Genomic DNA, 11,695 nt, shown 5'->3' with positions numbered 1-11,695 from the left:
CGGTGCTGCTCCCGTGTCACGCGGGGCGCTGCGAGGCGGCGTGCGGCACGAGGAGCTGAGCCGCTGTGCGCCTGCTCGGCGCCGCGCCTGTGTGAGGGCGGCCGCATACCGGTTCGCCTCCGTAACGCTTGCACTCCGCCCTAAGTGTCTAAATGTTAAAGGTATGAAGTTAGCACCCTGCCAGCTTTTTCGTTTCCCTGTAACCTTTTCTCCATCACCTTTCCCAGAAGGGCGGATGCTCTCCGAATATGAGGCTGTTTTCCCCACCGATTGCTTTGTACCAAAGCCGGGCGGGCTGTGCTTAGCTCCGAGGTGCGAACCGGTGCTTTGGCTGGTATGCTGCAGGGTGACTCACACGGCTCGGTGGCCCGGAATGGGAAATACGAGTCCTCCTGGAAATACACAGTGTGCTGTTCATTTAGGGTACGTGTGACTCAGCTTCCCAAAGCATCTCACATCTCTTCCCCTTGGCTGCCGTGGTGTGCCTGGCTCTATTTCTGCAGCCACAGGGATTCCCATGCCACCTGCAGCCCATAACATGGGAGAGAGCAGTAGGATGCTCACAGTTTAGATCGTTGAGCAGCACTTAGGCATTGGTTTCTGGGCACCTGTGGGATGTGGTGTGGCTCTGGGAAGCCTGCAGGCAGGCTGGGGGCTCTTTGGGCACAGCGGGGCTGTTGTGTTGTGCTGACCCGATGAAATTCCGCTACGTGCCAGTTTTTGGAGGGGCAGTGAGGTTGGAGTGGCCCACGGGGAAGGCAGTAGAGTGGGTGCTGTGACATGGCCAGGCTTTGGTTGTGGCCAGTGCTTTCCCTTGCAGGGCAACAGCGGTGGAGGTGCTGGCCCTACAGTGTGCAGGGCTCACGGCGGCCACATGCTTGATGTCACACAGAGATACTGGGCTGGGGTTGCCCCAAGCAAGGAGGGCAGCTTGGGGATGACGGTTTCATACACATGTACCAGCATTTGTGGAAGCTGTCCTGTAAATGGTGGGCAAGGTATTTATGTACTGAACAACACTGCTGTCTGGCTCCACTTGAGAAGCAAGGTGCTGACCAGGGCCTGCCATCGTTGAGGTGGGAAGGCCGAGAGCCTCAGGAGGAATAACCTCCAGAGTGCTAACGTTCCAACTGGGGAATAACCTCAGCTTTTCACACTTTATTCCCTCAGTTTCACGGTACCCTGGTGTCCTGGTGACCGACCTCTCCAGTGGTTGGGTTCCAGCTGGCACATTCCTCACAGAGGCGGTGTTGGCGGCTGGGCAGCTCTGAACTTTCCCCGGGGGTGTGCTGGGCCATGTGCGGTGATTGGGCTGTCCCAGAGGCAGGGCTGCTGCCGCTCCCACATCCGTCCCACTGTTCGTCTGTCTGTCTGCTCAGAGTGCAGCCCATCCAGTGCCACCTGTCCCTGTGGTTTTGCAAGCACTCGGTGCCAGCTTGTGCCAGTTGAGTGCCAGGGATGAATGTTCAGTTCCCTCCACACTCAACTTGTGCCAAGCCCAGGGTGTGCAAAAGCCTCACTGCTCGGAATGAAGTGTGTATCCCACAAACGTTGTATTTATAGCACATTCCTCTGAGTTGCCTATCTGTGTTGCATCAAACACAAAATGACAGGTTCTGCAGTTGTAGGGCAGAGTTACAAGGTGCAGAAAGCTCTCTCTACACTCCTGTTTCTCTTGTGTGAGTGACTCTCAGGGCTCATCCAGTAGCTTTCTTCCCCATTTGTTTCCACCAAAGTAGTCTCTTATTAGCACATATGTGCTTGAGTTTGGGTGAGCCTGCTTATATTTTTTTGGTAGAGCAGCTTGGCTTTCTGAATTCATCATATTCTCATTCCTTTCTTTAAAAGGAATTCTGATTTTCCCTCTTTATTTCAGGGTTATTATGATATTTGTATGGCCTCTCAGGAACAGGCTTTCATTAGCTGCAATTCCAGAAGGGAATTTACAGAGGAAGGCAAAGCCAGAAGTTGCTCTCGATGTACCTGACTTTAAAGGGAAAACTAAATCCACCTGTTGGCACATGTGAATCCCGCTCCTGCGGTCCCACCGAAGTTTCCCAGCCAGAAGAGGGATGTGTGACATAGCAGCACTGGCTTTTTGGTATGAAGTAGTGATGCGCCCACTGCTGACAAAAAGAAGGTAGGAAAAGAGCTGTGTGATAGATTCAGGAATGTGATTTCTTTAAAATAGTATTTTAGGTGATTTCAGTACAGTGGACAGACCGGAGACAGCTTTGATCAGGTTATCCTTCTTGTGGAAACAGGGACTGCCCTATGAAAGTCCCTTCACCAGGACCTTGGCATGATAGAATTATAGAATGGACTGGGTAGAAAAGGACCACAATGATCATTTAGTTTCAACCCCCCTGCTATGTGCAGGGTCGCCAACCACCAGACCAGGCTGCCCAGAGCCACATCCAGCCTGGCTTTGGATGCCTCCAGGGATGGGACATCCACAAACTCTCTGGGCAACCTGTTCCAGTGCATTACCACTCTCGGTGTGGAAAAACTTCCTTGTAATATCTAACCTAAACCTCCCTCGCCTCAGTTTAAAGCCATTCCCCCTTGTCCTATCACTATCTGCCGTCATAAACAGCTGTTCCCCCTCCTGTTTATATGGTCCCTTCAAATATCGGAAGGCCACAGGGAGGTCTCCCTGGAGCCTTCTCTTTTCCTGGCTAAACAAGTTCAGTTCCCTAAACCTTTCCTCATAGGAGAGGTGCTCCAGCCCTCTGACCATCTTAGTGGTCCTCCTCTGGATCTGTTCCAAGAGTTCCACATCTTTCTTGTGCTGGGGGCCCCAGGCCTGGATGCAGTATTCCAGATGGGCCTCACTCCAGGTAGGACCTTGTTCAGGGCTCAGTCTGAGGTGGGACAGCAGCCAGTGCCCTCAGGAGAGCAGTGAGCCTCAGGCACTTGAAGGTGGCACAGGGGCCCCACAGGAGTGGGGGTTTTTGGCTCCCGGGGGGCTTTTGCTGAAATAAAAGGCTTCGTGGGGTATGTGGGGATAGGGAGTGTCATGGAGGGGCCCTCCTGTTTTGATAACATTTGGAAATACATTGCGGAAGGTTAAGCAGGGGTGCTCAGTAACCTGGTCTGGCAATGACGTGGCATGGAGCAAACCCATGGACCAGAAAACATACTTTGTGAGCATGGTGAAACTGGGGTAGTTGATCATTGCTGGCTCCAGGAGGTATGATAGTGTGTCTTGTGGGGAGAGGTCACCGCTCAGCACAGCCCCCTGCAGTGCTGTCTGGGTCCGAAGGGCGAGCACAGTCAGGGTTTTGTTCTAGTGAAGGGATTTTGTACTCAAGTCCAGGCTCCCACTGCCTCCTAGCCCTTGGCCTTTGTGCTCTATGGGGTGGGTGTATGCAGGAATTAAAGCACGTTCACCGCCACAGACCTGAACCCCATCCAGCTGCTGCTGGTTGGAGCAGCCAACCATCACCTTGTCCCATAACCATCTGCAATGGCAATTCTGGCTTTTCTGGCAAACACAGGAAATTGCAGTTCCACTGTACTTAGGCACCGTCACACCACTGTGAGATACAATGACTTCTCTCCTCTTAAAGGAAACTTCACCTATGTTATCACCTTAATTTGAATGTTCAAGAATGAACATAAAGGCCAGCTCCAATCCTCCAGTCCTAATTGTTAGCAGGGTGAATAAAATCCCACTGCAAAGAGCTTGGGAAATTGTCCATTCTTCTTGCCCAGAAAGCAGTGGAATTTGATTGAAAAGCAAATATAGCTGTATTAAAGGTCTGCCACCAGCTTAGAGATCACTCTCCCCTATGAAAGAGCAATGCTGATCAGTGTTACAAGAAACACTGAAGTGAGAGGAAATGCATATGGAAAAAGCTACCTCTCCCTGTCTCTTACAAGGTCCATTTGCTTCACAGAGGTCCCTATAGAGGCAGGCTTGCTGGGTCTGGTTGTGCGTTCTGTCCTTGCTTGGACCATTGGGCTGGTCCCTATCACACCAGGCTGCTCAGAGGGGCTTCCTGCGATCCCAGCATCCCTGTTGGATACGCAAGGCTCAAATTATAGCCATCACCCATGGAATTGAAAGCGGTCAGCCTTAGCATCCGTCTCCATGCAGCTCCAAGGGTAGGCTAGCTTTGGCTCCACGGCTCTGTGTCTTACTTGTGTTGGGATCCCCAGACTTGGACACAGTACTTCAGATGGGGCATCACGAAGGCAGTGTAGGTGGGGGGACAATCCCCTCTCTCTCCCTGCTGCCCACCCTCTTTTGATGCAGCTCTGAATACTGTTGGCCTTCTGGGCTGCAAGAGCACACTTACCACTGTTATTCTGCTATGCCACGAGATTATGGGCATAAGGGTGAAGGGTGCTGGCTGCATCCGTACCACCAGCTGTGCAGGGCATCTTCTCTGCCTGGTTATCTGCTGTTCCTTCTGGCCAAGTGCAGGTATATGTGGCAGTTTTCACTGTCTGCATTTGCCTCTGTGCTTGTGTTGTCTTATCTGGAAAGAGTAAACAGTGCTTGCACAGCACAGTATCATTTTTCCCTTTCTTTTTCCTCTAGATTTTTAATCGGTTCCAGGGATGCTGCCACCAGCTAGTTATGGCAGTAATAAACTGTGCTTTAGGCAGAGTGGATAACAAGGCAAGCCTGGCTTCTGCTGCTTTTTATTTACATTTTGGTGTGAGTTCAGTGTTGCAGATGTCCTCTAGATTATAGAATATGCTTTCTTCAAGATTTTAACTTGGAACAGAATGTTGAGAGCTGTGCTTTGGGAATACTGCTTCTTTTCGGGCTGGCAGGCATTGCAGCTTATAAACACACTGCCCGTGACAGACCTGCCTCTATTTCACTCTGTGGCCATTTTTTTCTCTTCCTTGAGGGATGACACATACACACCCTTGTGCATTCTGCTGTTTTCTTGTGATTTTGGAGCTCCGTAATAGACGTAGGAAGGGATGAGCTGCTCTAATCCAGCTCCTCGTGGTTGAATTCTATTTGGGAAATTTGGGAATGGTCAGTGCTGGCACCTGTGGGTAGACCATGTGAGTGAATGGCGATGATGGGCTCCCTGGGAAGTAGGACTGCCACAGCAGCCCCAAATTCCCCTTGGACCCCTAGAGAAATGGGAAGAGCAGCTCCCTGTCAGATGATTATCAGTTAAAGCTTCTGAAAACGTGCCTGGATGGCCCATGGGTGAAAATACTGGGTGGCAAGGAAGCCAGCAGCCACAAGTGGAGATGGAGATCACTCTTTGTAAAACAGTCAAAGGAAACTGAGCAATCTTTGTGTGGTTTGGAATGTGCAATCAACGGGAAAGCTGCCATTTTGACTGGAGGTGGAAAATTGCCTGAGTGTTTTTCCTTTTTATGTGTCTGTGTAGAGAAGGGTTTCTCTGCTATTTGAAGAGAAGGTAAATACAGAAAGGAGAGGACGTAGAGAGGAAGGAAAATACTGCTTTTGTTACTGCTTGATATTCTGCTGGCCGCATTAGCAAACAGCACTGTTTGTTCCAAAGCTGTTCCCATGTGTGCAAGGCCTCCCTGGGGATACAGCAAGGTTCCGCTGTCGGCAGCTGGAGCCTGGCTGAGCTCCTGGCTCTTCTGCAGCTTCCTCCGTTCTCTCGGGATCCAATTTGTTTGCTGTCTGTTCAGCCACCTTAACTGCAAAATGGGACGCTTCGTTCTGTAGGGCATGGAGAAAGTTTGGAAACAGAAAGGTGTGCTGTTGTCTCGCTGGCAGTCCTGGGGAGATTTTGGAGCTCTGCTCCCGTCTCGGAGCCTTCTGCAGCCGTCTGCCCTTCAGCTCCCTCTGCCGATGAGTGAGTGAAGTTTTAGTGCGTCCTTCATGGTAGTGGCTCCTTAATACCCATCGAGATTTTGGCAGATCTCTCTGTCTCCTGGCATTTCTCTGTTCCTTATCTTGTTCACGAAACTGTATTATGTGAGACAAAAATAATTTGTTGGAGAGGAAGGGACATTGTACTCAATGGGATATTTACTGCATACTCGAGCTGTAATCTATCCTCTGCAGTAATACAGACTCCAAAATGAATGGGTATTTATTTATAATAATACAGCAGACAGTCCATAGGGAGGTGTCATCCTGTTTGTAATCAATCCCGGTGCGCTGCTCCGGCTGCAGCACAATAATGCTTTGCATTAAGTGATGAATTGGTTTAGTTGCCTTATTGCGGCTGTCATTTTTCTCCACTGAAGATGCATTGCCTCCATTATGCAACTCTTGTCGCTGAGCATCAAATATCCACTCTTGACTCTTGAAAGGCAGCACTGGGGTGGTGTGTGGGGAGGGAGAAGCGTGGCCCCAGCACCGCTCCGGTGGGCGGCGGTGGGTCCATGGTGGGCAGCTGGGCACCGCAGATTTGTTGTGCCAGAATGGATTGTTATTGAACTAACATTGTGTTCCTGGATTGATTTCAACTCTAAACCTGATGACAGAGCGGATGTTTTACTGCCAGAGAAATAGACTATCCATGATATCGAATAAGAGAGATATATTTTAAAAGAGAAATTCTTGCTGTGCTGGGAAGAACAATAACAGAACTTCTATTAAAAGGACTGAATTTGGGTGCTGCAGAGATGCAATCAGTATTTCTGTGTCATGACTGTTACCATCGCTGCCCATTGCTCAGCAGCTCATGAGTGAGATGCCAGGAAAGTAATAGCCTGCTTTGTGAAAGACAGCATGGGAAATGCAGCTATATAGGCTAAAGGCCATCCTGGCTGGAGCTGGCTGCTCTACCAGGCAAAGCTCCCTGCAGAGGGAGGGCCAGGCTTTGCCTGCCAGGGCACTCCAGGGTGGGTGAGAGTACGGGGCTGGCTGTTTTCCTTGGTTCCACTTCCTTTCTCTCTCACTCTCGGCCAAGCCCAAGACATCCCTGGTGCTGCCACAGGTGGGTGACCTGCCCAAGTCTCTTGTCCAGTGGATCTGGACATTAGGATGTCCTTCAGTGCAGGGGCAGGCTATGCTGCCCCTGTGTGTATTGAACTGTCCCTGGAGCCTCAAGGGCTTTGAGGGCTGACAGGGCAGAGTGGGCAGACAAAACAGGTCTGCGTTTGGTCCTTTCTGCTCCCAGGGCAACTTTTCTGGGCAGTCTGCTCCAGGGCCTCGCCACCCTCGTTTAGTTTAAACCATTTCTCCTTGTCCTGTCACAACTTACCCGTGTAAAAGGCCTCTCTCTATCATTCTCATATGCTAGGGAGAAAGGGGCAGTTTTGAAAGAGGCTCGAGAACATCCATGCACCCTTTTATACACCTTGGAACTGCTTTTCCTTCTTTTCTGGAGCACTGAAGTCAGAAAAGCCCCACCTCGGTGCAGTTGCCCCCTCCCCAGCAGCAGAAGCCTGCTGCAGAGCAAAGATGACAAAAAAAGGCCTTAGAATTATTCTTCTGAAGTCAGAGCTCCCACTGGGAGCCGAACTGGCAGCTAGCAGGTGTAGGGGATCAATGGGCTGGCAGTGCCAGTCCGATGTCGAACTGCCTTGTAGACCTCAGGCTCAGCTGTAGCTTCGCTGGGCTTGGAATAAAGTAAAGGCAGATGTGTGTGTTGTGGCTGTGGGTTCAGGCATCCTCTCTGTCCTCAGGTTGCTCCTGTATGCAGCTGCCCATTGCCTCAGCCTGGGCGAAGGCTTTCTAGGTCCCCCCAAGTTCCTGCGACTCCTCTGCATGTGATGGTATTATTTCTAAACGTATGTGATGCTGTCTGAGCAGCTGGAAGCCGGGGTCCCATCTTATTGCTGCGTGATGTAAATTCCTATTAAAGCAAATGGGATTTATATCCTGCAGTAAAGAAAACAGACCCCAGGATCTTTTATTTGACCTTCTGATTCCTGTAGCCCTGAGGAGACCAATAGGGCCTTTGTTTTCACTTCTCTCTGAGCTCCTTTGACTTTGCTCAGGTGCTGCCATCCACTGACCTCTCTAGGAACTAGAAGTGGGCAGCACATTCTCATACGCACGTTTAAATATCTGAATGTATGTGTCTGTGTTAGCTCTATTTTTCCTCTGACTACTTCTGCATTAGCTCATTCAGCTACAGAGCTGATCTACCAATAATTGTGTGCTTGTGTGCTGGCCAGAGCTGTGGTGAGGGTGAGAGGCTGTGCTATGAAGCGCTTTGATGACTGTGAGCATTCTGAGACCTATGTACTTCATGGTTTTTGAATGGAACTGAGCTCATGGCCCTTCTTCGTGCCAGTTTGCCTGTGGCTGAGCTCAGTGCCCGGCTAAGTGCTGGTAAATGTGTGCTCACTGAGGTCTGAAGGGCTGTTGTCCATGTGTCATAGCCACACAGTGAGCAGGTGGGCACCTGCTGGTGACCGAGAGGTGAGAAGTCTGGGATGTCTCTCTCAGACCAGAAGTTTGGGCTAATGTGGGGCAGCCTTCAGGGATGCTGCGGGCAGGGTGTGTGCATATGTTGCTCCTTTTTCCTTAACTCCCAGCACTGGAGATGATGGCTGTCCACCAGACTGGCTTTTGCTGCTGGGATTTTCACCTCTGAACACTTGTTTTATGGTCTAACAGTACCTTTATAAATTCATAGATTGGCTTGGGTTGGAAAGGACCTTAAAGACCATCTAATTACAACCCCCCTACTGGGGGCAGGGCTGCCCCCCAGCAGCTCAGGCTGCCCGGAGTCCCATCCAACCTGGCCTCGAGAACCTCCAGGGATGGGGCAACCCACAGCTTCTCTGGGCAGCTGTGCCACTGCCTCAGTACCCTCTGAGTAAAGGATTTCCTCTTCACATCCAACCCAAATTGCCCCTCTTTTAGTTTAAATTTGTCCCCCCTTGTTTTACCACCATCAGACCGTGTTAAAAGTCGGTCTCCATCTTTTTTATAAGCTCTCTTTACCTGCAGAACAGCCCAGTCTTTCTCTGAGGCACGTTGCCGTGCCATTCTGGGAATTGCTAATGGCCAAGCTGTATTTGGAACAGAGATTTATGATCACCTTCCCAGTCAATTAAAATTCTAGATATTGCTAAGGCAGAATTCAATTAAGGTTAATTGGAGCTTCTGAAAACCACTTTTCCAAAGGGAAACAATGGTGGGATTGCAGATCCTAGAGGGTTTCTATTACTTTTAAATAACTTTCAGTTCTGTTCCTCCCTGATGCTGCTGTAATCTTCCCTCAAGCACTATGCTCATGCTATTATCAGGCAATTCAAATGTTGATTTTTTTTTCTGTCATAATTTATCATTTTGACTTATTTGTTCTTTATACGTCTTCTTCTAAAGGCAGGAAAAAAATCTACAGACGCCTGGAAATGTTTTTGTATCAGTCCCAGTGGCCTGCCATGAAAGATATATAGCCACTTCTAAGAATTTGACAACACTTCAGCAACAATTATCCAGACAGGTACAATAACAACTCCCTTTTCTTTCGCTGTTGAGAGGGATGCTAATGCTTTAATGAATTGTCAATAAAGATTAGAAGAGAATAAAATAAACAAAGGGTAGGGAAAACAGGTGCGAATGAAATTCCATTAAAATGCAGCTCAGGTTTACCGTTCTACCCTAAATTTTATTTTCTTGGCATCAGGGACTGTTGTGACAGTTCCTCGCACACTTGATTGAACCGGGAAAACACATGGGACTGTATCTTAGTCACAGCATGCAGAACGTGCAGCTCTCAGCTCGCAGAGCAATCTCTTGGAGGGATGAATAATCATTTCAGCCATTCCTTTTGTCAGAATTTGCAACCCATTGTTTACTGCGTGGGGACTAATAACCAAACGCCAGCGAGGAATTAAAGGAGAGGGAAGCAGCAGTGTAGAAAGAGAGAGCTGCAGCAGCTTGCGGGTCCACGGCCCCGTGGCCGTGCCTTTCTCACTTGCTGGCTGGGGTATTTTGTTGAACTCTGCTCTCTGCTTTGGGAGTAGATTAACGCTTCTGACTGCCCTGCGCTCGGCTGTTTAAAGGGAAGCAGAACAACTCTCGACACAAGTATTTTTTTTTAGAGTTTCCCTCTCTTTGTGGGAGATAAAGGGAAGCAAAGCCATTGGCAATTATTGTGTAGAAGTTAAAGGGAAAAATTTCTTTGATAAGAAATGATTGTGTAATTATACGACTGCCAAAGGAGAGGAACATGTAGGTGGATGCACTCTCTGATGTGTGATTACTAATGAATTCTCTGTATCCCTTGTGGAAAAGAGCCACAACTGTAAAATTAAATAGTCGATGCTTCTCTGATGAAAGGATTCGCAGGCACTCATGTCCTTTATCAAAATACAGTGAGCTTTGAAGGAAGAGCAGGAGTAGCAAGCCTCAGCTTCAAGTACAGCAATTGGAATGGAGGAACTCGGCAGAAGTCTTTCTCTAGGAATTTTGTGTTCTGTGTTTTCTAGGGGCAGAATCATTTTGTCTGGGGAAGTGATGGGTAAGCTGTGACCAGGCGGAGGGCAGCGGCTGAAGCCAGTGCTGGTGGGCAGGAGATTGTAGGTTTGATGTCACGCTGGGGTCTGTGGACAGACAGGTGTGGAGACTTCGGAAACATCCTTGCTTTGAAAGGTGAAAAGTGCCATATAACTACTCAGTGAAGCGTGCATCTGCTTGACAGTCCAGGGAGCGCTTGCATGCAATTCTCTGCCTCTCTCTTTCTCTTTCCCCTTTCCCTTTCCCTTCCCTCTTCTGACTCTCCACATAGATACACTCAAACATGACCTTTTGGAAAGTAGCCTCCTTTCATGAAGTTTACTCTTTTTGGTCTTGCAGTTCATGCGGTGTGTTATTTCAGGGAGAGGTGATAGTCCTGTGTAGGAATGTAGGTTCTGACATGGAAATGGGACTCTTGAAGACCTCCAGAAAGAGGCAAAGAGGGCAGAAGGGCTACTGGGGCACTACCTGCAACACTATGGCTTTGATGCTCTCAAGTGGGAAGATACCGTGAGCACAGAGGTATCCCCTGGAAAATAAAGAGGGGAAAATAGCATCAAAGCAGTGGATACTCATGCCTGGGCTGCCCGGTGCTAGGGGTGTCTCAAGCTGGAGACAGCAAGAGGGTGGGGAGAGGTTGTGTGTGGTTCTCCTGCCCTGCTATGATGAAGTGGATGTCTTTGGTCAGCAACGCTGATGTTAGTGCCCGTAGCTGTATGTAGCTTGTTGTCGACAGCATCCCTTGCACCTCTGTGGTGGGACACAGTGTGGAAGACTCTGAAGTTCCCTGGAGAATGGGGAGTAGCTGGATATTTTTATTTGCTAAAAAATAGCTGAGAAGACCTCTTAATACAGAGCTCTAGCCATAAAATCAGAATTTGTTCTCCCTGCTCTTATCTTCTCAGGAAACAAATTTTGCTGCAAAGCTTTTCCTGGACCTTTTTAAAGCTGTAGCATTAAATACATTAAAGGCTACTTATTTTGAATTCAGATAGAGCTGAGACATGTTACGACTCTATAACTAAAATGGAAAACCTAGTAAAAAAAAATGCATTTTTGCTCAGACTGAATACGACTACTGCTGCTTAGGTAGATTATTCTCAAGAGAAGATCCATGGGCTGAAAATAGTCCATTGCTGTCCACAGGGACATTGTGAAGAAGATTTAAGAGGATCTAGGTGAGCCTGGTGTCCTTGGAAAAATAATGACAGGAAGGCTAGCTAGCCCAAGGCTATCTACAGCAATCTCCTCAGACGTTAAAAAAGTGCAAAAGGCCACACAACACATACCTGAGATCGTGAAAAGAGAGGGAAA

General features: G+C 48.9%; 1 protein-coding gene across 1 annotated transcript in view; it reads right to left on the bottom strand.

Annotated features, from left to right (window-relative positions):
- The window catches only part of NOCT (nocturnin), a 6,608-nt gene extending 5,539 nt beyond the window's left edge, over positions 1 to 1,069 (bottom strand). Inside the window, exon 1 of the mRNA XM_010709564.2 lies at positions 961 to 1,069. Within this exon, the coding sequence (XP_010707866.1) occupies positions 961 to 1,069 (109 nt within the window). The remainder of the gene's footprint in view (positions 1 to 960) is intronic.
- Between the last annotated feature and the right edge of the window lie 10,626 nt (positions 1,070 to 11,695).

Source organism: Meleagris gallopavo, chromosome 4, assembly GCF_000146605.3.
Source record: "Meleagris gallopavo isolate NT-WF06-2002-E0010 breed Aviagen turkey brand Nicholas breeding stock chromosome 4, Turkey_5.1, whole genome shotgun sequence".
NCBI classification, from domain to species: domain Eukaryota; kingdom Metazoa; phylum Chordata; class Aves; order Galliformes; family Phasianidae; genus Meleagris; species Meleagris gallopavo.
The sequence above is the reverse complement of the archived record's forward strand: the minus strand, read 5'-3'. Positions and strand labels throughout refer to the sequence as shown.